This window comes from Lithobates pipiens, unplaced genomic scaffold (genome assembly GCF_037356315.1).
Source record: "Lithobates pipiens isolate NorthernLeopardFrog02 unplaced genomic scaffold, aLitPip1_a1.2 Scaffold_18, whole genome shotgun sequence".
In the NCBI taxonomy this organism is placed as follows: domain Eukaryota; kingdom Metazoa; phylum Chordata; class Amphibia; order Anura; family Ranidae; genus Lithobates; species Lithobates pipiens.
The window spans coordinates 400,935,264-400,962,170 of NW_027507758.1; the positions used below are offsets into that span (position 1 = coordinate 400,935,264).

General features: G+C 40.7%; 1 protein-coding gene across 8 annotated transcripts in view; it reads right to left on the reverse strand.

Moving 5' to 3' along the window:
• Positions 1-26,907, reverse strand: part of ATP11B (ATPase phospholipid transporting 11B (putative)) — a 219,162-nt gene that overhangs the window by 30,031 nt on the left and 162,224 nt on the right. For 5 of the 8 annotated variants that reach the window (XM_077487898.1, XM_077487901.1, XM_077487897.1 and 2 more), the window contains 3 exons: positions 20,465-20,530; positions 9,012-9,115; positions 5,132-5,297 (listed from right to left, as the gene is read on the reverse strand). In XM_077487898.1, coding sequence (XP_077344024.1) covers positions 5,132-5,297; positions 9,012-9,115; positions 20,465-20,530 — 336 coding nt within the window. Of the gene's footprint in view, positions 1-1,957; positions 2,044-5,131; positions 5,298-9,011; positions 9,116-20,464; positions 20,531-26,907 lie in introns of all 8 variants that reach the window. The other 3 variants (XM_077487902.1, XM_077487899.1, XM_077487903.1) reach the window with 1 other exon arrangement.

A 26,907-nucleotide genomic window follows, 5' to 3' on the forward strand; every position in this document is an offset into this window, starting at 1 on the left:
ACCACCGTGTGTGTGGAAATCTGCCCCCTCCCCCACATATCCAGGTCTCTGCTTGACCATCAGCAGGCCAGGGATTGACATATTGGCGCCACTGGGTAGAGGGGAGGGAGAAAAGTGGACACACGTCTGCTACACTCTACTTGCTGCTGACCCAGAAAGCGATGTGTTTGACAGCAGTTCTGGGTCAGCCTCTCCGTGTCACCGGCCAGCGTACCTGGAATGTCTCATTAAAGAGAGCCTGTCACCAAAAAAAAAAAAATCAATACATAGGGGACTTTGTGTCTTTTTTTTTAGTTTTGTTCTTTTCAGCACGAAAAGAACAAAACTAAAAAAAAAAAAAAAAAAAAAAATCAATAGTAAAAAGTTAGTTAGACCCCAGCACAAAAAACTCAAATTTTTTTTGAGGCCCCCCCACTTAAGCACGTATGAATATAAACGCACATGTCGAGCGCCTACACACAGCCATATATCGCCACGCACGCCAGAGAGCAATATTTGTAGCACCGGACTCCCTCCGTAACACTAAACTGATGACATATAGGGGGCCTTTAAAGTGTTGCCTATAGAAATTATAGGGTACTTAAATTTGTCGCCATTTCACAGGCACATGCAAATTTAAAGGTTTGGCATATTGGGCATCTGTTTACTAAGTGCAGCCTCATCTTTTATATTTGACAAAAAATGGGTAATTTACTACATTTGTATGCCCTAAAATGAACTTGGGTATTTTTTACTGAAATTTTGCATTTACCCTCCCTTTGCGGTAATATGTGATATCCCACCACTTGGTGACTAAGGACTAACGTCTGAAGCACGTAGGCTGTTTTTACAGAATTGTATGTCTTTTCAATAAAAGAATACCATTTTTGTTGTGCCAGAATCATGATTTTAGTGTAAAAGTTTTAAAATGGATTTCAGATTATGAATTACCATTTACACTTTTTACCAATTTTTTTTTCCAACACTGATCAAATTAGGGGGAAAAAAAGTTTAACATTTTTTGTCTATAAAAAAGGAAATGCTTCTTTGGAGGCAACATCACCAAGAAAGTCCCATTTGTGGATATATGTATTAAGTATGTATTACCTTATCTTCAGTAGAGACAAACTTACTGCTGAATTACTAGGCCCATAGCTGGAAATCGGTGGTGTACAAGTGTGGGAGTTTAATATTTGGCATAAATTGTGGCATCTTATTCTGTTCAAACTATAAATACATATCTTTCTTTGTTCCTAATAAAAGTACATCTGTGAGACTTCAGCAGTTCACCCCACCCACTCCAGTAGCTGCTTCAAATTGAGATTTTTAAAATCATTTTTGTACCTACTGAAATACAGCACAAACTGCATAGAATAATATAGAATAATAAGAAATTTTATATTATAACGTCATCCCTCTTTTTTGTTTCAATTGTGTTGCTTCCTACTGCTCTGTTGTCAAACTCACAAGTCATAATTGTGAAAAAAAAAGTACAAATAAAAATACATTTACAGTGGAACATAATCTAAGTGTAAAAGCACACTGAAAGCCCAAGCACAAAGAAATGTTATCCAAAAAAAAAAAACACCAATCAAAAATAAACCATAAAACACATAGTTGTCCTGCCTTCTGCAGCCTAGAATTATCTAGCATGCACCAAATATAGTTTTAATTGTACGTTTATCCTCCATCAACAAGCGCTCAAATCATGCTGAGAAAAGTAACACAACAATAGCACAGTAGGTCTGTTATCAGAGTGTCATGCTAGGAATTTTAACGCACGACATGCACTCTTATTGCAGGCTCTTGGACCTGATAAAATAAATAAATAAAAAGGAATAGCAAACCGAACAGCTGGCAGCTCTGGCTGTTAACATAATGGTACTCATGCCTCGCTCCATCTCTCTAAGTGCTGGTTAGTAGAGCCTCAGCATGCATAACAAAGAAAGTGGATGAGGAACCTCCCCTCCTACTCTACCTAATTTTGCTCAGCTGATTCCTTGCCCGTGACAGAGGCTGCAGGGCGATGAACTCGTCACTTAAAGCAACTCTGTTGGAATACATCTATAGGTGGACAGAAAAGTTATGTAACACACATCACGTCAATAAGAATTAGTCATTTCAAACATGGGAGAGGAACTTCAAAAACATTTTAAAAGCAAGTAGTGGGATGAAAAAAAAATCCAGTGTATAATCATGCACAGTAAAAAACGTACATTGAAAATGTAATGCATTAAAAAGTTCATTTTGCTTGAAATTATAGAATATTACTGTGGGCAACAACTTGCCTGCCACACGTCTTCATTCTAAATACTTGACCTGCCAACAAATTAAAAATGAAGACTAGATATCTAGATAAAAGGGGGCTCATTTACATCAGTGACCCTGATATGTTTATAGGTTCTTTTCAGAACAAAACATTAAAGATTACACAGTAAAAAATAAAAAAACAGGCAAAAAGGTGTAGTTGGCATGTACATACATGAAAACTTTATTTTGTTAGATTACAGTTCAATTGATTTTTTTTTTTTTTTAAATATATTAGCTTGAGTTACTGACATTTATATGTAACAAAAGCATTTAAAAACATGCTGGACATTTGCAAACAAATATATTGGTATTAAGATATTGCACTGCCAAGCCAACCATATAAGTAAAAAATTTCCAGAGTTTGGCTTCCGACTAATATTTGTCAAGATTAAAATAGTTCGTATTGCTGGATTACAGAAATATTTACATAGTGCAATTAGGCTAACTTAATAATTACCCATAAAAATTAATCTAAAACATATTTAATGCTGTATTAAAATTGCCACAAACTCCAGTCTCCAACTATGATACTCATATCTCCCCCAATCCAACACTCCTTTAACAGGCAGCCTAGAAACTTCTGCGACAGACCTCATACTTCTAGTCCTCCTAGGGCCAACCCGCTTTTCTTTCAGCGATTTCCCATAGAGTTTTAGAAGTCTTAGAGGAGAATTATTAGAATACTGCTGTGTTGGATTGGGATAGGGGAGATTATAAAATGGTATTAAAGTGGATGTAAAACAAAAAAAAAAAAACTTAATTAAGGCTTATACCTTGTACAGTATAGGATTTCATGTCACCTGTGCCCAGTCGTGCCACGAAGAGTTAATCCAGCTCTGAGCAATTCTCTTATCTTTTTTCAGTAGGATAAAAGCTGACAGAGAAATAGGAGCCAGTTCTTCTCCCTTGCTGTGAGTGACAGGTGATTTACATATCTCATACACCAGCCTGAGAGAGGCATTCTGTGTACTTCAGATCCCCTCCTCCTTTCTTCTCCAACTCTCCCAGGATTGGCTGCTCCACACCTCAGCATGATTGGGCATGCTAAAGTCAGGTGGTGACTTTTCTGGGTTTTGACTGGATGTTAGTGATCATTGCAGAAGTTCAGTGTAAGAAATACACAGGAGAAAATGTATGTTAAAAACGGGAGTGTAGAGGTGGGCGGGGAGTCTACCGACATCACAAATCCACCCACCGAGCTACGGACAACAGACCCCACCCACAAAACCTGCAGTTTTTCGGGTCTCATAACAGACAGAGGGGAGACATTTGACAGGTAAGGATATATGCAGGAGGCATGTATATCCTTATAGATAACCACTATGGCAGAAGTTTGGAAAGGATGAGGCTGGGTTTACATCCACTTTAAAACCAAAAATGTAATATATTGCAGCTTACCCAGCCTTAAAAATGGTGGCTGCATACATTTTATTTTGTAGGCATTTTTTCCCCCTTTCATTACCCCGTGATCCCGCCAGGACCACACTTCCTGTCTTAGGCTGTCTGCACTCTACTGGAGGAACAACAAAGACACTTTTCAACAGCAGCATTGTTAATCTGGAGAGGGTAGTGTTAGATGCACTAGCTGATTTAGATGGACTTTACATACGTTACTAATTAAAGCAGCTAACACATTTTAGGCAGTTACAGCGACATTTTTTTGTGTTTTTTTTTTTTTTTTTACACTTGTGGCAGAAAGGTTCTAAAAAAAAAAAAAAGTGTACCAGTGTAAGCACTCCTATAAGTTTTATATAGTTTGTCTCAACCCTCTAGCTGCCACTTTTTCAAGACAGATTTGACTGTTATAGGGGGGAAAAAAGCCCAAAGAAAACCAATGCAGCCATCATCTAAGACAGCCTTTCATAACATTTTCCACACAGGGAACCTTAAAAAAAAAAAAAAAAAGTTCCAGAGTCTGCAAAAAATTACTATATCTACAACACATGATACAGAAGTGTGATGTTCAGTGGAAAGAATGCACCTTACACTGGTGGTCATTGGGAAGCCTTACAGAAATCTAAAAAGATCATTGGTATCAGTCTGAACTTATCTGAAAGGCAGAAATTGCTAGTTGCTCAAGGAAGCCCTAACAACCTCTGGAGGAACCCTGGTTAAGAACTGCAATATAGTACATTTTTGTTTATCGGTTTAAAATAGAGACCTGAGCCCCCGTTCACATTGACTGTGGCTTTGAAGCCGTGCAATTTCATCTGAAATCGCACAATTTCAAAGCCGAATAACAGTGCAACTTCAGGTGCAACTTTGAAGACATCTGTGTGGCTTCAAGTTGCACCTGAAAATGCCAAAAGTAGTGACACTACTACTTTTTCAAATCGATATGGCAAATCGATATGGCACGGAAGAGTCAGTGTCGCACCAATTTGAACAGCGCGATTACTGGCTATAGGATGCAACTTGTCATGTAATTTGACCTGTAAAAATTGCATGACAAGTCACTCCAAAGTGAACGGGGGCTAACTGAGCATGCCTCATTGTAAAAAATTGCAGTAGTTTCTGACAAGACAAGAACTTACAAAGGCAAAATATGTAACATATGTGTAACATTCCCTTGGCACTAACAGCATTTTGTTAATTTGACGGTTTGTCTTCTTCTTTGTATTGCATAGCAAACCAAATAGAACCACCACGACTAACCCCAGCCTATTTATAATTTGCATAGACGAAGCAATGCTGAATACTGCTATTGAAAGACTGCATTGTGTACATCTAGAATTTAGTACAGTGGTTCACATCTTGTTCATCTTTTTACAAGGAATTGAAACTCTTACTAAAATAACCTCTCTGAAAAAAGAGTCTGATGACCATGTACAGTTCTGGATACCTGTGCCTTCTCTGTACTTGTAGGATAGAGGTGTCTGTACACCACCTTCTTCATGACGTCAAGAAACAGACAAGCAGTGATGATGATGATTATGGCAAACCATGCAGATCCACTGGAGAGCAGCTGCACAAACACAAAGTACATGTCTTGTGTGTGCAAAAATGGCCTGTGGAAAAGGTAGAGAACAAAACCTATGAGTTAGGTAATCAAATTTATATTTGCGTTTTACCAAAGCACATTAGAACGCAAACATTTGGAGTGTACAATAAGTTGCACTCTTGCCAAACCTCATAACTAGGCACATTCAATTTTAATGCAGAAATCTTCCCAGACTTCATAGTATGAGTTTTATCCCAATGAATCTCATTATTTCATCATGGTGCAACAGAAGAGCTTCATCTGATTGTATATAGTGACCATTGCAACCTGATTCTCCTCATTGTTTTAGCACAATAAAGGAGAATAAGGACTTATTCATATCCACTGAGCTGCATTTCTCTCCACACCACTGCACATGAATGATGAAAACAGAACATGTTAAAACAATTGTTTTCTATGTGCCCAGCTTAAACCATGCAGGGGGCTGCACATACAGGGGTTCTTCCAAAGAAGTGGGGTTCTTTAAATAAGTGGCACTTCTGCTCTTGCAAGATCCATCTGAACATTTTCTTCTCTCTTCACAGGTAAATCTGCATTTATACCCCCCCCATCTACTTCAAACTGAACACTGCCTGACTGCTCACATGCTTATTTGGTAAATCTGCGTTTATACCCCCATCTACTTCAAACTGAACACTGCCTGACTGCTCACATGCTTATATGGTAAATCTGTTTGTCACTGCTGTTTCAACTCAATCTGTAGCCATGCTCACAGTATTTCAATGTTTATTTAGCTATTAAGTCTTACCTAAATTATGGGTTCCCTTATCTTTACAATTTTGGCCTTTTGCTCCTCTTGCAATTTGAATGTAATGTGAATAGATTTACTCTGCTAGCTGTGTGCCCAATATTACCTCCTGATTAATTGCCAGATTCAACCCACCCAACACAGTATAAAAACAAGGCCTTCCTTACGGGGGAACACATACAGGGGGCTGCACATACACACGTTCTTCCAAAGAAGTGGGGTTCTTTAAATAAGTGGCACTTCTGCTCTTGCACTTCAGAATTTGCACTTCAGCAATCCACAGCAGACTGCAGGTGACCTCATTTCCAAATGATCTCACCTTCCTCTCTGAAACATGCACTCTTTACCTCTCCTCCTTTTCACAAACTGCAGCATCTCTCCTCAAACTCACTTTTCTTCACCCCACAATCTGTACATATCGCCATCACTTCTCCCCTCTCCTTACTACTGCACTCATCACCTCTTTCTAACGCTAAGCCCACTTGCTAACAAACCCCCCAGGGTACTAAAGCATGTCCCCTCATACAAATCGTACTCTCATATTACCGCCCTTACTTTTCTACTTCTCCTAACCGCTGGAGATATTTCCCCTAACCCTGGGCCTCCCATCACCCTACACCCTCTGGCAGTAGTCGCAATCTACGCCATTTAGTCTCGGTTCCTCCTCTTCCTAACACCAGCTTCCCCCTCTCCTGTGCCCTCTGAAATGCTTGCTCTGTCTGCAACAAACTCACTGCTGTTCATGACCTCTTTGTCACCAATTCCTTTAATCTACTTGCTCTCACCGAAACCTGGCTCCACGAATCCACGATACCCCTTCTCCTGCTTCCCTCTCCCAGGGTGGCCTACACTGGACTCACTCCCCTAGGCCTACTGGACGCAAGGGAGGTGGAGTGGGATTCCTCCTATCCCCCCAATGCACGTTTCAGGTTATTCACTCCCCTCCCTCTCATCATTTGAAGCTCACTGTATACGTCTATTCTCTCCTACTTCCCTAAGAATTGCTGTGATCTACCGGCCCCCTGGTCCATTATCAACTTTCCTTGATGAGTTCTCTGCCTGACTACCCTACTTTCTGTCTTCAGAAATTCCCACAATCCTTCTTTGTGATTTCAACATCCCTGCTAATACAAACACTCCTGCTACTTCTAAACTTCTTAGTCTAACCTCTTCATTTGACCTGAAGCAATGGGTACAGGCTTCTACTCATTCTGATGGCAACACCCTTGACCTTGTATTCTCCTACCTTTGCACTCCATGCAACTTCTCAAATAATCCTCTTTTTCCTCTTTCCGACCATCACCTTATTAGTTTCTCTCTCTCCCTGTCTTCCAACACCTTTCCCTCCAATCGCCTAACCATCACCCGTAGAAACCTTCGCAACTTCAATTCTTCTTTCCTCTATTCTGCTGCTGACCACCTCTATGACAAAATCTCTTCCCTGTCCTGCCCCAACCAAGCCACTTCCATCTACAATAAATACCCGTCCTCCATCCTGGACAAGCTCGCTCCACTCACTACACACAGAATCAGGCCTCGACCCCTACAACCCTGGCAAATAGATGACACTAGAATTCTCAAAAAACGTAATTTGCTCTAAAACATGCATTGGTCACCCCCATACTTAAAAAGCCATCCTTGGACCCTACCAATCTTAACAACCTATGCCCTATCTCCTTGCTCCCATTTTCCTCTAAACTCCTTGAACGCCTGGTTTACAACCAACTGAGTGACTACCTCATTAAAAACAACCTTCTTGATCCCTTCAATCTGAATTTTGCCATCAACACTCAACAGAAATTGCTCTTTTAAAACTCACAAATGACCTACTAACTGCAAAAACCAACGGACACTATTCTGTACTCCTACTTCTGGACCTTTCTGCTGCCTTTGACACGGTTGACCACCCCCTCCTACTCAAAAAACTTTACTCCCTTGGTCTCCGTGACTGTGCTCTTCAGTGTCAGTGTCACTTACAATTCTACTTCCTCCACTCCTCTTCCCTTCTCTGTTGGAGTCCCGCAAGGTTCTGTTCTTGGACCTCTTATTTTCAATCTACACCTCTTCCCTGGCTCAGCTGATAGCCACTCACGGCTTTCAATATCATTTCTACGCTGACGACACACAAATCCATCCCTACACCCCTCAACTCACTCCATCAGTCTCCTCGCGCATCACCAACTTACTAGCAGACATATCTATATGGATGTCACAACACTTCCTCAAACTCAACTTGTCCAAAACCGAACTCATAATATTTTTCATAATATAGTATCTGTATTACCCTAATTTTGATATTTGAAATTATGGAGCTGTTCTAAATGGCCCTAAATAACGAATAGTATTTTAGTGCAAAGATGAACATACAAGATCTAATCTTATGGGTGCAAAAAAATACCAGTGAATACTGTCCACTGAACCAACTGCCCAGTGATCAAACCGCCCATATTTAATGCATCCATTTTTTAAAAGATAAGATTATATTAAACAATCACATCCTTACATGGGCCAAAATTCTGATGCTAGGCCTCCATTTGTAGAATCTTTGAAGCCAAAAGGGAACGTTTTTTCAGGTAAACAAATGCATTTACTAATAGAGGACAAGGAAAACCTCAGAAAGTAGAGACAGATAAGGCAGAAACTGCTGTTTTTCTAAATATTTCTTTATAGCTCTATATCACAAATATGTGGCATTTTAAACCAAATGCCCCTACCCAACAGGATAATGAAAATAAGACACTATATGTATAAATGTACATATTAGAAGGAATTTGATTAGGTGTTTTTAAGTTAGGACCCCAGATTTAAGCTTGCTAGGGTCATGGAAAAACCCCTAAAAATACTTCTTCAAATATAATGTAATAGAAATTTCATCTCAGAGAAATTGAATTTCCAAAATTCATCTCAAGACCTTATTTGGGGTCCTAGTAAACAGGCTTCACACCCACAATTGCAGAAGAGGTTTGCTCTTACCAGATTATTCCACCATAAAACAAGGAGAATATAAAATAAAATCCAATGGAACCCCAGGTGACAAAATGATTCATCCATGTCCAGAACTGGGTTTCTAGAGCCATCTGGAAAACAGATACAATTGATTACTACTTACAAGCTACTATATGGAGCTACAAAAAAAAAAAAAAAAAATAGAACTCAAAGCACATTTCCAACTTTGAAAGGAGAAAAGACTGTGGTGCTTTACAAGAAGTCACAGCTTGGCAACCATAACCGGATTTAAAGAATTAGTCCAGCAAAGACTTTACTTATAGTTGCCTGGTGGGTTGAGTCAGTGTCTACCACCTTATGTCTTATATAATCCAGCAAGCTCTCCCCGTCACAAGTCCTGGCTCCATTCGGTGAACCTGGGAATCTTGGGTGTTTCTGCACCTCATGCTGCATTTTTATAATAGAAGCGTATTGGCTCCTCACCATCTGCTTTACCTCCTTGAAGCCCGCAATAATGTGCCACAACCAGGTGCATTGCACACAGTTGCAGGATGCCCTCATTCAGTTGACCATTAATGCTGCACAGCGATGCAAAGTATTGTAGCCACAGCATATGTGCACACCCCTCAGCTGCGTTTGCAGTTTGAAAATATTCGGTCCATCAGTGACTGCAGCCATTGGTTCTGCTGGCAGAATACAATATCCCTATGGAGGGAAGGGGGGATTTCCTCCATCCACCTTGTCTGTGTGGATAAAGAAATCAGCCTTCAGGCTGAAAAGGAAAAAAAAACTGACCGGTATAAATAAAGCAGTATTAAACCCAAAAGCAAAACAATTTTTTAGCCTTTCTTCTATTTTTATCTTGTGATCCAGTCAACAAGTCTATAAACAAGGCCTAAAGGTGTTAATCTAGATAAAAGTTGCACTTGAGCAACAAGTGATTGATTTTTATTTAAAACAGAACTTCACCCAAAAGGGGAGGTTACCAGGGGGTTATAAAAGCAATCCCGAGGTGTCAGGCTGCTTTTATCCAACAGCCAGATGTTGGCTTGTCAGATTTACACACAATCCCAGTGGCTGCATCGAGATTTACCAGAGAAGATCATAAATCAGGTAAAATACAACAGCCTACAAAAGGGACATCTGAGTCCACAAGAGAACTCAGTCCCACTAAGTGAATGTGACTGAAGGGGCAAGGTGCATGAGAAACACTGCCACAAGGGTAGGAAGAAAATAAAAGTAGATCCTTGGCTCCAGACTGGCAAGATAGAACAAACAGATTGAACTGAGGATAAAGGCCAATACATCCCCTCTGGGTCATTCCTGTTGGATTCTGCTGAAGAACTGCCCTATTTCTGACCTCAAGCTTCAGGTCTAAGAAAGCTCCTGATCTCCTACATCCTGCTATGCATCAACAGCAGTACAGCATTTGCCTGGGGCAGAGCAAGGCAAATTATTTGATGAACCCCTTTGAATGGCTGCAGATTAGCCACAGAAGGTGAACTTAACCCCAGGTGGACAGGTCTCACAAAGTCATTAAGACATTCCCTGTTCTTGAGCGAGGATACCTGCAGCAGACTGTGAGCTGACAGAATACACTAATCTAGGAGGCACAGGGGACTCCTGCACCTAGGTATGTGGAGCTCTCGCCCACATCCTGAAGATTCCAGTGGGGAGAAACCTGTTCCCAAGGTATTACCCTTTAAGGGAATCAGTGTAAGCGAGGCTGAGGCTCATGGTATGTATCATCAGGCACAGGAACCAGCTTTTCCTCTCCTGTCACAGAAAGGACTTCCATCCTCAGTGGTAGAGGAACAAGAGCACCTAGATGATATCCAACAGAGTCTAAACCAGGAGGAGACCTGGTCTAAGGTGGGGATCCTACGAGGGAGAAGAAACCACAGGTTCTAGAAAGCCAGAAGGTAGCTCCAGGGATAAGGGTTCTAAATTTGATCAAAGCCCCCTGAATATTAGGGAGAAAAAATAAAACAAATCAGTCCCAGCTGACTAGAGGCTCAGTGAATACTTGGCACTCATTTACACGGGCGATTGGACCCGTACATTGTGAACATGTCTTTGTTTCCTTTTCCGGCCTAGTCCATATTAGTGAATTGATATGTAAGGACTCAATCACACAGCTCAGTTTGACAGATATGCAGCGATGGCTGTGTGACCCCCGACACATAGTCTGTGCACCCATCAATACATACCTGTCAAACTTGGCTGTGTGGGCGAGTCCATACAGCCAATACTTGTCTACAAACTAATATGAGCTGCCTGCATGCAGCTCAGTGTTCAGACAGGAAGTAAACAATGTCAGCATGCCCTCTAAATGTCTAGTAGTTTCCTGTTAAGGTGGGTCATTGGCAAATCTAAAGTGGGTATAGGGTGCTTCTAGTCTGCATAAAGCAATATCTCAAATACTGGGTGTAATAGAAAGGTCTTTGCATCTGTAGGGACTCTGGAAGACTCCAAGCTGGGAACAGCAGGCTGAACCTTCCAAAGCAGGATCATGCATACTCTATCAACAGGGTCAAAATAACCGCTTGTAAGTCTGATGGAACGGCAGGAGAATGAGATTGTCCAAAAGCAGAGAATCTAAGTCAAAGATAAGTCACAGTGACCCAGCCTCAGGAAGCTAGAGCCTCCTATGATGTGATCATTGGATTCAAGATTTCAGACCTTAGTTCCATCACAGGATACAGAACAGACAACCCTGGAACCAATAGGGCATGGGCTGGGGTCACCCATAGCAGTGGGGCTGTACTAGAGCTGCACGATTCTGGCCAAAATGAGAATCACCATTTTTTTTTGCTTAGAATAAAGATCACGATTCTCCCACGATTCTTGCGGCGTAAAATCATCTTTCACATGATTCAAAAAATTAAATTGGGCTAACCTTACTGTTTAGTTTTTTATTAAAGTGTGTATTTTCCTCCCAAAAATTGTGTTTAAAAGACCGCTGAGCAAATACAGTGCAACAAAATATTGTAACCATCACCAATCGCCATTTTATTCTCTAGGGTCTCTGCTAAAAATAAATAAAACACATATACATTCACACACACACACATTATATATATATATATATATATATATATATATATATATATATATATATATATATATATACACATACACACACACACACACACACACAGCTGTGCTCTTAAGTTTACACACCCTGGCAGAATTTATGATTTCTTGGCCATTTTTTCAGAGAATATGTATAAGCACAAAACATTTTTCACTCATGGTTCATGTTTGGCTAAAGCCATTTATTATCAATCAACTGTGTTTACCCTTTTTAAATCATAATTACAACAGAAACTACCCAAATTACCCTGACCAAAAGTTTACATACCGTGGTGATTTTGGCCTGATAACATGCACACAAGTTAACACAAAGGGGCTAATAAAGGTAACCATCCTCACCTGTGATCTGTTTGCTTCTAATTAGTGTTAGAGTGTGTGTGTGTGTGTGTGTGAGTGTGAGTGTGTGAGTGCGAGTGTGTGAGTGTGAGTGAGTGTATATAAAAGGTCAATGAGTTTCTGGACTCCTGACAGATCCATGCATCTTTCATCCTGTGCTGCACTGACGTTTCTGGATTCTGAGTCATGGGGAAAGCAAAAGAATTGTCAAAGGATCTGCAGGAAAAGGTAGTTGCACTGTATAAAACAGGAAAGGGATATAAAAAGATATCCAAGGAATTGAGAATGCCAATCAGCCATTCAGTATCTGAACAGGCATATTTTTTACCACGTGGCAGCAATAAAGGTAAGCCCAGAATAAGAGGCAAGACCTCAGGTACTTACAAAGCCAAGCAGCTGGTGGCTGATAGGGGTGAGACAGCTGGAGAGGACAAGGTAACTATAGGTGGGCAGTAGGGATCAACCGGAGGTCAGAGTTCCACATGATGCATTGCAAATAAAGAGCAGAATCAGGCTGATATTTCCTTTACCCTGAATGGTGAGAAAGACTGCAGACTGCCCAGAGTGTGGTGTACTAAAGACACATTTTCGCTGGAGGATCACATCACAGGCTGGCGGATGTGTAACGAGAGGACGTAGCGTCTGCCTGAGGGGAGGGGCCTACCAGCGCTAAGCTCACCGCACCGATGAACAAACAGCAAGACATGGCTTGGAGCGGGGAGGTGAGAGATCCCAGCCCAGACATGCGGAAGCCCTCGGTGCGGTGCTGCTAACATCTCGCAGTCTTGAGTACGGAGCCTTCCCCAGCCTCCACATCACTTCGGCCGGCTCACCCCCCCCCCCCCCCCCCTCCCTCCGCTTTAGTGCACAACGGATATCCCCTGGCTATGCAGCAGGACTTCGGAGGCATTTGGAGGAGACTCTCTGGAGCCCGGAACTAGTAGGAGATCAGCGGGAAAGAGACACAGCATTGACAAGGACGGTAACATTCTTAAAGTCACAATATTGTTGCTGTGTAATACACATTTAACCAGGGGAAACAAATAACGTGCCTATGGGGTTAAATGTATGCTGGTCAAAAGGAGCCTTGTTAAGTAGATAAGGAAGCCCTGCTGTTGGTATGTGTCTTTGGTTGCATGTCTCCACCGACAGTTTTGAATTTAAAGCATCTACAGCGGGAAACCATTGCAGGGTTGTATAAACCTTAATAGGACCGTAGTCTTATTGTATATGCTTATGGTAATTGCTACGCTCAGTATACCAGGAGATGATAACTTGGAAGGTGTTCCCCTAAACAGCGGTAGATCCGCAGGGTCAACACGCATTACTTCCCTAAAAATAAGCTGAAACAATACTTCATAGACTATCGCAAGTGCATGCGACATCTGCACATGTGAAATAATACGTGAGAAAAAGTCGCATAGTTCAAAATGAGGGGATAAATACCTACCACCAGGACAACTCTTGTATGGATAGGTGGAGGAAGTCTATGAGGTTTGCCGCTATTCCAGGGGCATATGCATTGGCTGGGCGAAGCGTTTATACCAATGAGCAACATTGATGAGAAAATCAGTATACATGCATCAGAGTGTGGACTTAATGGTGAGGGATTGAAAAAGGTTTTTTTTCCTCACTTTCTTGCTGTCCCGGATACACATAAGAGCGGACCAGATACATAGACCTGACTTAAAGAACCCAAGAGGAGAAGCTATGGCAGGAGGAATAAATCGCAAAGAGATCTGCAAGGCTACCATAAGTTCTTTTTTTTCTTGCTGCTGAAACGCTAGACTGATATATCTGGGGGAGGAGGTTTTTCTCTTTCTTCCTCCTCTTTGTTTCTTTTTTTCAGATCACTACGAATTTTCCTTGAATTCAGGATATCTTATTTTTCCCTGTTAAGGGACTCTTCTGTTCTTAGCGGAGAATAGAGATGAGTTCCTAAATGGTTGGACGGTCCCCCCTCCCCTGGGATAAGATATAGATAACCCTTTGCCCTCTGCCTGTGAATTACATAAGGAATAGAGGTTAAGTCCCATGGCCCAGCTATTCTGTCTCTCCATGTGAGGTTGGATATTGAAAGACAGGAGGCACTAAGCACTCGACAAGTTATTAGGGTGACCCGTCAATCCCAGGATCCATAGGCTTTAACCTAGGGGAGGATTGGCGCAGTTAAAGGTTACCTGTCGTTTAGGTTATAAACCTCCTCAGGTTATGTAGTGGAGGAAGATATTAAAATATAATATAACGGGGTGCAGTATTATTATTCTGGGAGAAGAAGTTATTGTCAAGGGACCCCTAAGGGGTTTTGCCAGCGGAACACAGACATAGAGTGGAAAAAGGTTGAGAATCCCTAAGTAAAATCAGGGAGCAAAGAGGCAAACTGGAGGATCAGCTTCATAGAAGGAAAGTCGCTGGAGGAAGCGACTCCATCGATGAACTAAGACTTAAGGGAAAGAGCTATCGGGGTGTTTAAGATCCACATAATTTTGAGATAGATTGAATCATGAGTAAATCAGCAAATAAGATGGCGAAAGGTGGAGCCGCACGGAATATAAAAGATAAGAGTCTAGATACGTCGATCCAACAGTATATGACACAAGGAGCAAGCCCCAAAGAAGTGGGATTGGATAAAAGACAATCAACCATCTCAGAGTACAAGAAGGGATCGGGCAAACATAAGGGTGGAGGAACACAACATACCAGTGAGGACACAATAATAGAAAGTGACTGGGAGAGCAGCAAAACGGAAGAAATAAGGACAGAAGATCTTCCACCCTCAAAAGGAGAAATGGCAGAGATGCTCTCAAAATTAGAGAATGCAATCAAAACGGACATCAGGGGGCTCCGAGAAGACCTAGGCGGATTACTAGAGAGAGTAGAAGCTACAGAAAATCGTATAGATCTCCAAGCCATAGAGCTAAATAAAGTTAAAGATCAACTAAGAATACTTCAACAAACACAAAGGAATACGTTGTATAAATTGGAAGACCAGGAAAATAGAAGTAGAAGGAAAAATTTGAAATTTCGCGCAATCCCGGAAACAAAAGGCGAAGACTTAAGAGCAATACTAAATAGCATTCTCGCCCCTTGCTGGGGAAATGAGATGGGAGCTCCACCAAGGATCGATAGAATTCATCGAATTGGTAAAACAAGATTTAGAGATACGGACAGACCGAGAGACATAATAGTGCGGTTCACATTTTTCGATGAAAAAGAAGTAATATGGAAAAAGTTAAGGGGAAAAACCCCACATGTATATGAAGGAAGAGAAATACAGATATTCCCGGATATGGCACCCGAGACGCTTCTAAGGAAAAGACTTCTGAAACCCCTACTAGAGGAATTGCAAGCTCAGAACATTAAATACAGATGGGGTTTTCCTGCTTGCTTAATGGGGAACAAAGATGGTAAATCGGCGAAGCTAGTTTTCCCGGAAGATCTGGAAGATTTTTGTGAGAAACTGGGAATACGCCCGCCTATACTCCCCGGTTGGCAGATGGAATAATGGGCTCACCGTTGGGGGAAAAAATGGGGCCGGGGAAAGGATGGGAGGGAAAAGGGGAAGGAAATAAGGAAAATATAAATTTAAACAAGAATGTGGGATTTAATAGCTCCCGTCTTATGGGGAGAGGCGGGAGAGGCGCAGGTGGAAAAGCCCCAAACCCTCGTAACAAATAGATTAGGAGATGGTAGGGGTTTGTACGACCATTAACCTAACAAAGGCCGCGAATAGGCCAAGGGAGTTGGGGGGAGGGGGGAAGGCAAGGAGGGAGGTGGGTATGGGATGCAAAGAAGGGAAGGAGGGAGGGGCGGATAGGGGAGGCTAGGAAGGTATAAGGTTGGGGAAGGGAAGTAAAGTGGAAAGAGGGGTGGGGGAGGGAAGAGAAAAAAAAAATGTGGACCACCTTAGTAAACAAGATAAAAAGTACCTATGCAGGGCAGGGAAACGTAGGACCAATAGATGGGTAACAGTAAAATAGATGGCTTGAAATTTATGTCCTATAACGTGAAGGGCATGAATACCCCAATAAAAAGACACAAGATTCTAGCAGAACTGAAGCGATATGAGGCCGACGTTATATCTCTACAGGAGACTCATATCTCCCTCGCATCAAACATTAGATTATATTCCAATAACTACCCGATCTGGTTCTATAGTGATACTATTTCAGCCAGAAGTAGAGGGGTAGCGATAGGGTTTTCCAAAAGAATAAAGGTTTCAGTTAAAGGAAAAAATGTGCGATGCAGAGGGAAGATATTTGTTCCTAAGGGGTACATTAGAGGAATTGGAGTGTACTTTAGTAAATATTTATGCTCCTAATAGCAACCCAATTAGTTTCTTAAACAAGATATTATATAAACTTATGGACTTTAAGGCAGGTTATGTAATTATGATGGGAGATCTGAACTTCGGCCTCAACCCGGAAGTTGATAGTTCTTCGGAGGTTAAAAAGATGAGAAGCTCAGCACACAAAAATATAGTCCAAAAGCTATATAACAACCAATTAGTGGATGTATGGAGAGCAAAGAATCCTCTGTCTCGTGATTATTCCTTTTATTCATCAGTCCATGGGACGTATTCACGCATTGACTACATATTCATAGACCATGGGCTGCTGGAATATGTGACGGATTCAGGGATAGAAGTGATGACTCTGTCGGACCACGCCCCGGTAAAACTATGCCTAAACATCTCAAGGATAGGGAGGAACTTCTCTGGATGGCGGCTGAATGAAGAGCTACTGCTTAGGGAGGAGGACAGGATAAAAATTGCGAGTGAGATCGATCAATATTTTACATTTAATGCTATAGAGGGAATTAAAGGTAACACGTTGTGGGATGCGCATAAGGCCTATATAAGGGGAATACTGATATCTATACAATCTAAAAAGAAAAGAATGAGAGCCGAAAAAATCAATAAATTAATGAGAGAGATACATTGTTTAGAACAAGAAGACCTGGTATTTAAAAAGCTATTAACGGCAAGGATGGAGCTGAAGGACCTTTTGGACCAAGAAGCTGTGATGGCGTTTAAAGGGTTGGCTAAGGAACAATATCTATGGGGAGATAAATCAAGTAAGTTTTTAGCCAGAATGTTAAAAAAGAAAAAAGGGAAAAACTTCATTGGGGAAATAAAGAATAAAAATGGAAAAGTGCTCTATACTACCAAAGAGATAGCAGAAACTTTTAGACTATACTTTGAGCGGATATTTACAGACAGCAATAAAAAGGTCAAAAGCGGAGATAAAGAGCAGAAGATCAGGGAATTTTTGGGGAAAACTACTCTGACTAAAATTACCCCCACGGAAAGGGATATACTTGAAAGGCCAGTTTCGGAAGATGAAATAGTTAGAGCATTATTAAAATCAGCACCAGGAAAATCCCCGGGACCAGACGGTTTCACAACATTATATTACAAAACATTTAGAGAGGCCCTTGTTCCCCAATTGTGTCGGTATATGAACGGCCTAGGAGAAGAATATAGAATAAGTAATGAAGACTTAAGGGCTACAATTACTTTAATACAGAAGGAGGGCAAAGATCCCACACAGTGTACCAGCTACAGGCCGATTTCGCTGTTAAACGCGGATACAAAGCTTTATGCTAAAATATTAGCAGAGCGAATGAAGGGTTTAATGACATCACTGGTCCACCCAGACCAGACGGGCTTTATAGGGGGACGAGAGGGAAAGGATAACGGAATAAAGACACTCCTCCTGCTTCAAAAGATGCGACAGGGTGGAACCCCCAGTCTGCTTCTGTCGTTGGACGCACAGAAAGCCTTCGACAGAGTAGACTGGGGGTTTATGTTTAAGACATTAGAGAAGATGGGGCTAGGACCTAAGATGTTACAGAGGATAAAGGTACTGTACGAGCATCCAAAGACATGTATAAAAGTCAATGGGTATGTGTCGGAGCCTTTCGAAATGGAGAGGGGTACAAGGCAGGGCTGTCCGCTTTCGCCCCTCCTGTTTGTGCTCTCCTTGGAGCCACTCCTGGCAGCAATAAGAGGGGATCCTGGGATAGAAGGGGTGAAAGTGGAAAAAGTTGAATATAAATACTCTGCGTTTGTGGACGATATCTTAATATACTTGAACAACCCAAAGACATCTATGCCTAAATTATTTGAGCTACTCGACCAATACGGGGAGGTCTCAAACTTTAAAATAAATAGGTCAAAATCGGAGATAATGAATATCAACATTAACAAGCGAGAGGCACAAAAGGTACAACAAAGTTGGAGACTCCCGTGGAAGAGTGAGCTTAAATATTTAGGGATAAAATTAGCAAAAACAGAGAGGAAAATGTACCGTTGTAATTATATCCCGTTACTGGACGAGATACAGGCAGAATGTAAAAGGTGTAGCTATAGGGCATTATCATGGCTGGGAAGAATGAATTCATTAAAGATGATAATATTTCCTAAGATCTTATACAAGTTTCAGATGCTCCCTATTCCTCTGTCCAATGTCTACTTGTCAAAATTAAAATCTATCCTAATGAAATTTGTCTGGAAAAATAAAAAAGCCAGGGTGGCCCTAGCGACACTTCGACAACCAAAGAACAGGGGTGGAGTAGCAGTGCCAGATGCGCAGACTTATTATGAAGCTGTTGTGGTGTCTAGAGTGAGTGAATGGAGTATAAGGGATAACACAGAAAAAAGATGGGTGAGATTGGAACACGATTTATGTAGAACAAAATTAGATAAGCAAATTTGGAATCCTCCATTTGAGAGAAGTGTATTTTTGGAAGGGAATAATATTACACGAAACACATTGCGGATTTGGGATAAGATATATAGGCAATTTAACGGAAAATACAATTCACCACTTATAGCATTAAAGAATAATAATTTTTTCTTACCAGGGTGTCAGGAAATAGGAGGAAATTGGGTTAAAGAGGAGGTAAAATTAAAAGATGTAATGAAAGGGGAGGGATTAGCACCATATCACGAGTTGACACAAAAAAAAGAGATGATGATAATTGATGAGTGGAGGTACGCTCAGCTTTCGAGTTTTATCAAAAAACTCCCTGTACGGGATAGAACAGCGGAAGATCTGACCCCTTTGGAACAGCTTTGTACATTAAAGACATCAAAGAAAGTTGTTTCGAGATGGTACAGAATGCTGTTAGAGGGAGTAGAGCCGGGGGTACCTGCGTACATCAAAAAATGGGAGAGGGAACTAGGATCACAACCAGAAAATACAATAGTAAGGAAAATATTTAAATTAGTGCATGGCTCGGCGGTAGACGCCAGAACGGCGGAAATGAGCGCTAAATGTTTGATGAGATGGTATTATACCCCAGAGAGGAAAAGCAAATTTCAGCAGGATGGTGCCAGGGAATGTTGGAGAGGATGTAGAGAGGTGGGCACGATGGCACATTTGTGGTGGAGTTGTCCAAAAATAAAATCCTATTGGAACCAAATTATAGCCCACATTAAAGAGATTACAGGCAAAGAGGTGAAGGCTGACCCCTGGGTAGTGCTATTCCATGGGACAAGAATCGGATTCAGACAATATAAGGAATCGGTGATCCCACATCTGCTGAATGCAGGTAAAAAATGAATACCGAAGAAATGGCAAGAGAAGGAAGTCCCGTCAATGTGGGAATGGGTGGATTCGGTAGAAAAGACCTATAAAATGGAATGTCTGAGAAGTAGCCGGGAAGAGCAGAGTATTACTCCAATTATAGGGAAATGGAAGTGCTGGGTAGAAAAAAAAAAAAAAAAAAGACACATTTTATTCATAGCTCTTTTGTTTAACGTAGAGACACCGAGGACAAACCAGCTCTTTGCTGTGTATTAACATGCGCTGAGGGTACAGGGTTTCTTTCTTAAAAACTCTAACAGAGGAGAGAGTGGGGTTTCTACGTTAAAAGACGTTTTAACATGTACTAAAACAATGAAAGCTTAGCCACCCCACTTTCCCTTTTGCAGGGACTCATAAGTTCAGAAATGTGGCAACCACACCAAAAGCTCTTGTAGATACACAGACATATTCCTGACCATACAAGAAAGACAGTGCGACAGTGTGAGAAATGCTTACCTTCATGGTAACCGTTAAAACCATCACTGTAAACACCAAGGTTCCAAATGTCCAGTTCCCAAACATCTAAAGAGAAAGCATGAAACCACATTTCAAATATTAATAAAAATCTATTAAGACACGTACAACACATAAGAACTTGTTAAAAGTATGACAAAGTGCCAGGACCTACAGAAGCCAAGTGGAAGAAGGCAATTATCAGGTACTGATGTACAGGAGTAAGGGGAAAATGGAGGTGAAACTTTTCAGAAAATGCTAGTTGCTCACGATTAATTTAAGTGCCTTCAGAGTCACTGACCTGGATCAAACATGTAGCAATTGAAGTGCAATTAGAATTCCTGCTGTATACTTGTTGCAAGTAAGTTACTCAAAGCGTTTGAGCCACTGCATAAATACTGTATCAGGAGAGGAAAGAAACTGCAGCCTACTAGGCATTCATGTTCATACAGATTTCTCTTAAGTAGCCTCACCAGGTCAGCTCCGATTCTTATGTTTTTATGCTTTTAAACTGGTGTTTTGTTAAAAAGCCAGTAGAGCATAAGTGGCCTGTCTTTTGGCTTCCTTTGGCTGAAACCATGGACAAGCTGTGCAAGGAAGATGAATTACTCCTTTGAATTATTTACCTTGTGAATTTCATATTGAGCTATTGAGTTCTGTAAACAGTTGGTAAGGATACAAATGGATGTGTGTAAAATAGGAGCCTAACAGACTGCTGCTGCTGAACGCCGTATATGTCTTTCTAGAAGCAGATTCAGTACACTTGTGCCAGCACCTTCAGCCTGACAGCTGCAGGGAAGCCCTTGGCAGTTAGGATCAATCCTCTTTGTGGACATCCTACGCCTGGATAGCCATGCTTAAATCTCACTGTGAACACTCATATGTGCACATACCTTGATATCAGCTACACTAAAAATGTGAGATGATATTTTTATCATTAAACCTCTCCAGTTGTATTACGTCTGAACCCTCTATGCTTCTTTGTGTTTATATGCCAGTGAGGATGTCCCTTGATCTTGTCCCTTCCCAGCTAGAATATTTTTCTGACACCAAGACTAAAAACGGCCATGCATGTGGTAAGAGCCATAGTGTGTCACTTTTTCTGTTTATGAATATTTGCCAAACTGAAAATTTTTATTTTTGTAACCCTCACAAAAAAAAAAAAAAAAAAAAAAAATGTGTATATATATATATGTGTATATATATATATATATATATATATATATATATATATATATATATATATATATATATATGTGTATATATATATATATATATATATATATGTGTATATATATATATATATATATGTGTATATATATATATATATATGTGTATATATATATATATATATATATATATATATATATATATATATATATATATATATATATATATATATATATATATATATATATATATATATATATATATATATATATATATATACACACACATATACATACATACATATACACACACACCACAAATCTCTCTACCTTATCTTTAATAGTTTCAACAAATCTGTTCCCTTGTTTTTAGAATGATGATCAAATGTTCTCCAAAGTCACATATGCTATGGCAGTGTCAGACCACTGAAACATGATCTGCGATTGTTCACTTCATACAACTGTTCTCTGAAACATGTTATTCAAACACAGCGCACAAATTATACAGGTCTTCCAGAGACCGGCTCTGTATATTGAAATTAAAATGGTGCATAATATTTTCTCTGCTCTGTTTAGTCCGCAGAACTCACTAATATGAAGGACTTTCAAACGCTCTGAAAATAATTAATCCAGTTATAAAATTACTGAAAATCATCCATGTTTGGCTTGGTAAGGGGCCTTCTCAACCTCAAGCTCTTATGTGTACAACCTGAATGAAAAGTAAAAACACAGATGTCTGTGTACAGCTAGTGTGTCAGATTAACTACTTAAGGACCGCCTCATGTAAACACACGTTTTTTTTGAAGAGGGATATCTCGGTAACGGCAGCAGCTGCTGCCACAACCAAGGTATCCCTCTTTACAGGAGGCGGTCCTGTGTACAATAACGTGGTCTCCGCGGCAGATCACCGTTAATGGCGGTGGGAGAGGTGCCACCCCCCCTCCCGCTGCTCTCCCGCGTCCTCCGCCGCTTACCGGAGCCGTCGGTAGCGACGGAGGCGATCGGGTCCTACCGATGGCTGGGTATGGAGACGAGTGAGGCTAAGATGGCCCCCACTCGTCTCTATACCATAGGAGGGCGGAAGGGATGTCAAAACATCACTTCCGCCCATACCTCTTAAACCTTAGACCTGTCATGCTTTTTTCTATTACAAGGGATGTTTACATTCCTTGTAATAGGAATAAAAGTGATCCATTATTTTATTTTTTTTAAACAGTGTAAAAATAAATAAAATCAAGTAAAATAAATAAGTAAAAAAAAAAAATAAATAAAAAAAAGTTAAAACCTCCCCGTCCCAAAGAGCTCACACACAGAAGCGAACGCATACATGAGTAGCGCCTGCATATGAAAACAGAGGTCAAACCACACATGTGAGGTATCGCTGCAATCAGTAGAGCGAGAGCGATTATTCTAGCCCTAGACCTCCTCTAACGCAAAAACATGCAACCTGTAGAATTTTTTAAATGTTGCTTATGGAGATTTGAGGGTAAAAGTTTGACGCCATTCCACGAGCGGGCGCAATTTTGAAGCATGACATGTTGGGTATCAATTTACTCGGCATAACATTATCTTTCACAATATCAAAAAAAATTGGGCTAAGTTTACAGTTTTCTTATTTTTTTATTCAAAAAAGTGAATTTTTCCCAAAAAAAAAGTGCGCTTGTAAGACCGCTGCTCAAACACGGTGTGAAAAAAAAGTATTGCAATTACCGCCATTTTATTCTCTAGGGTGTTAGAAAAAAAACTAAATATAATGTTTGGGGATTCGAAGTAATTTTCTATAAAAAAAAAAAAAAAAACCTGTTTTAAACATGTAAACACCAAATCTGAAAAAGAGGCCCGGTCCTTAAGTGGTTAACTAAGCAAACTCAAAAGGTTTCCCTGCTATGGCCTCATGCACATGAGCGTGTAGAGCCCTGATGCCCAACCTGAAGCCTTTTGGCATTTTTTGTGCGGCTCTTGGGGCCCCAGCAGACACTAATCTGCGTTTCCCCATTTATCTGTTATAGTAATAATTTCTAGGAGTCTTATGTAATATGTCTGTAGTCTACGACTATCTCCTGAATCACGTCTCTAGTCTCCAACAACTCCTATAGCATGTTCACAGTTTGACAGTCTCCTACCAGCTTTTTTTATCAGGTCTACAGTCTCTAACAATCTCCTGCATTATGTCCGCAGTCTCTGACAATCTCTTGTATAAGGCTCAAAGTCTAACTATATCCTTTTGTGTAAACATTTAAAGACAACCACAAAAAAGCTCCAGTCAGGACAGTCTTGTGCGACCAAATTGTGGAGGAAATCCATGTGATAAACCATATGTAGATTTTTTTGTCATCATATCATAAATTAAAAATGGGTATTAATGTTAAAAATCTCTCCTCGTGTGGATAGATGACAAACAACTTTCTCCCTACTGTAATGGTACCTAATGGAGGCCGCCAGGGGTGGGCTGTCTTGTTGAGGGATTGCTGCAATGGTAGAACCCTCCTCATGCAACCGAGATCCAGATTCGGAAAGGGAGGAGATGGCGACCCAGCTCGTATGGCAGGGAGGAGATGTAACTCCTCAAGCGGGGCTGCTAACCGATTCCTCAGTGGTGGATGGCAACAAGGCTAGCAAGCCATGGGTGGAGTGGAGTTTTCGTCCAGGGTCCTATTGGATGATGCTTTGGCTGTCTCCTGGTCTCCACTCCACCCATATGAGCTGGGTTTCCACCTCCCCCCTCTCTGATTATGTGGATCTCGGAGGTTGCATGAGGGTTCTACCATTGCAGCAATCCCTCAACAAGACAGCCCACCCCTGGCCGCCTCCATAAGGTACTATTGCAGCAGGGAGGAAGCCGTTTGTCATCTATCCACATGGAGAGATTTTTAAAACTAATAACTGTTTTTAATTTATGATATGGTAACAATAAATCTACATATGGTTAATGCCATGGATTTCCTCTGGCTGTCTGTCCGTACGAGACTGTCTTGACTAGCGCCTTTTTGTGGTTATCTTTAACTGTTTGTAGTACTTCTGACACCTCTCCTCCACACATCGGCTTATTTGGTTCAAGTAGGACTTAGAAATTGTTCCTAATGTTACATATGTTCCAGCTTCCAAGCACCAGACTTTTTTTGTTGTTTTTATATCCTCTTGTGGGTCTGCTGTATCTGATAATGAATATTCACTGAATTTTATATGCAACCCTTTGGTGATGTTGAGGGCTGCACTTGAGGTCCCCCATATCAATGACAACCTCTAGCGAAAAATTCCCCATGCCTGGAGAGCTGCAGGTGATATAAAAAGCCATCTACACAGGTGAATGGCTGAACACTGCCACAAATATGCATATGGCATATCTCCCGAAAGTGGAGGACATTGAATCCTTTGAATGTACCTATGGATGATATCTGCTTAATTCTCATGGGATTCCTACCTCTAACAGAGTGTGAAACACCTTACACATCTCAGTTTACTCCTTTAGCAATGCTCTAAATATCTTTACTCAACTGCAGACCTAGTAGCCATTTAAAATGGCTTCATAATGGATAGCTAGATACAAGACTACTGCTAAAATCAGGCATTATCTTCACTGCTGGATAAACTGACAAGTAGGGTTAATGAAGAAGTTAAAGTAATTCCAAACTATTTTAAGTCCTTGATGATTGAAAGTCTCCAGTAAACAACAAGACCCCAATATTAAGTGAATCAATTAAGCATTTTTAAACTTTAATGTGGCAAGTGCTATATAAATGTAATTCTGCATAAAACCTTTTACTGGGATTAGATGTCCAAAAATGTAAAGATGGTGATGTTTTTTTCATTGGTTAGCAATGAACTAACCGCTGTTCAATCACCCATATGCTTACCACAGGTAAATTATTTTGGACAAACAGTGGATATAAAAATTCTACACACTCCTGTTAAAATGTCAGGTTTCTGTGATGAAAAAAAAAAAAAAAAATGACAAAGATAAATCATTTCAGAACTCTTTCCACCTTTAATGGGACCTATAAACTGAACAACAAAGTGAAATCTTTTAGGTGGACTGAAGTAAAAATAAAAATAAAATTAAATAATATGGTTGCATAAGTATGCATACCCTTAACTAATACTTTGTTGAAGCGTATTTTGATTTTATTACAGCACTCAGTCTTTAGGTATGCGTCTATCAGTATAGCACATCTTGACGTGGCAATATTTGCCCACTCTTCTTTGCAAAACACTCCAAATTTGTCAGATTGCGAGGACATCTCCTGTGCACAGCCCTCTTCAGATCACCCCACAGATTTTTAATCGGATTCAGGTCTGGGCTCTGGCTGGGCCATTACAAAACTTTAATCCTCTTTTGGTAAAGCCATTCCTTTGTTGATTTGTATGTATGCTTTGGGTCATTGTCATGCTGAAAGATGAAGTTCTTCTTCATGTTCAGCTTTCTAGCAGAAGCCTGAAGGTTTTTGTGCCAATATTGACTGGTATTTAAAATCATTCATAATCCCCTCTACCTTGACTAAGGTCCCTGTTCTAGCTGAAGAAAAACAGCCCCAAAGCATGATGATGCCATCACCAATGGTTTACTGTGGGTATGGCGTTCTTTTGGTGATGTACAGTTTGATTTCTGTACTATATGTATCTTTTGGAATTGCGGCCAAAAAATTCAACCTTGGTTTCATCAGACCATAACACATTTTCCGACATGCTTTTGGGGACTTCAGATGTTTTTGCTAAATTTAGCTGGGCTTTGAAGCCTTTTCTTACGAAGAAAAACATCCATCTCGTCACTCTACCCCATAGCCCAGACACATGAAAAATACGGGAGATTGTTGTCACGTGTACCATACAGCCAGTACTTGCAAGATATTCTTGCAGCTCCTTTAATGTTGCTGTAGGCCTCTTGGCCGCCTCCCTGCCCAGTTTTTGTCATGTCTTTTCTTAAATTTTGGAGGGACGTCCAGCTCTTGGTAATGTCACTGTTATTTTCTCTACTTGATGATGGCTGTTCACTGTGTTCCATGGTATATTTAATGCCCTGGAAATTCTTTTGTACCCTTCTCCTGACTGATACCTTTTAAAAATGAGATCCCTCTGATGTTTTGGAAGCTCTCTGCGGACCATGGGTTTTGCTGTAGAATGCAACTAAGAAAATGTCAGGTAAGACCTTTACAGCTGAACAAGATGGCACTTTAACCCCTTGCTGCCGAGTGTACGCAGATGTGCGTACTCTGCTTCCGGGGGTTTGACCGGGATGATTCCCGCACCTGCAGGCATTATCCTGGTACCAATTTTTACAGC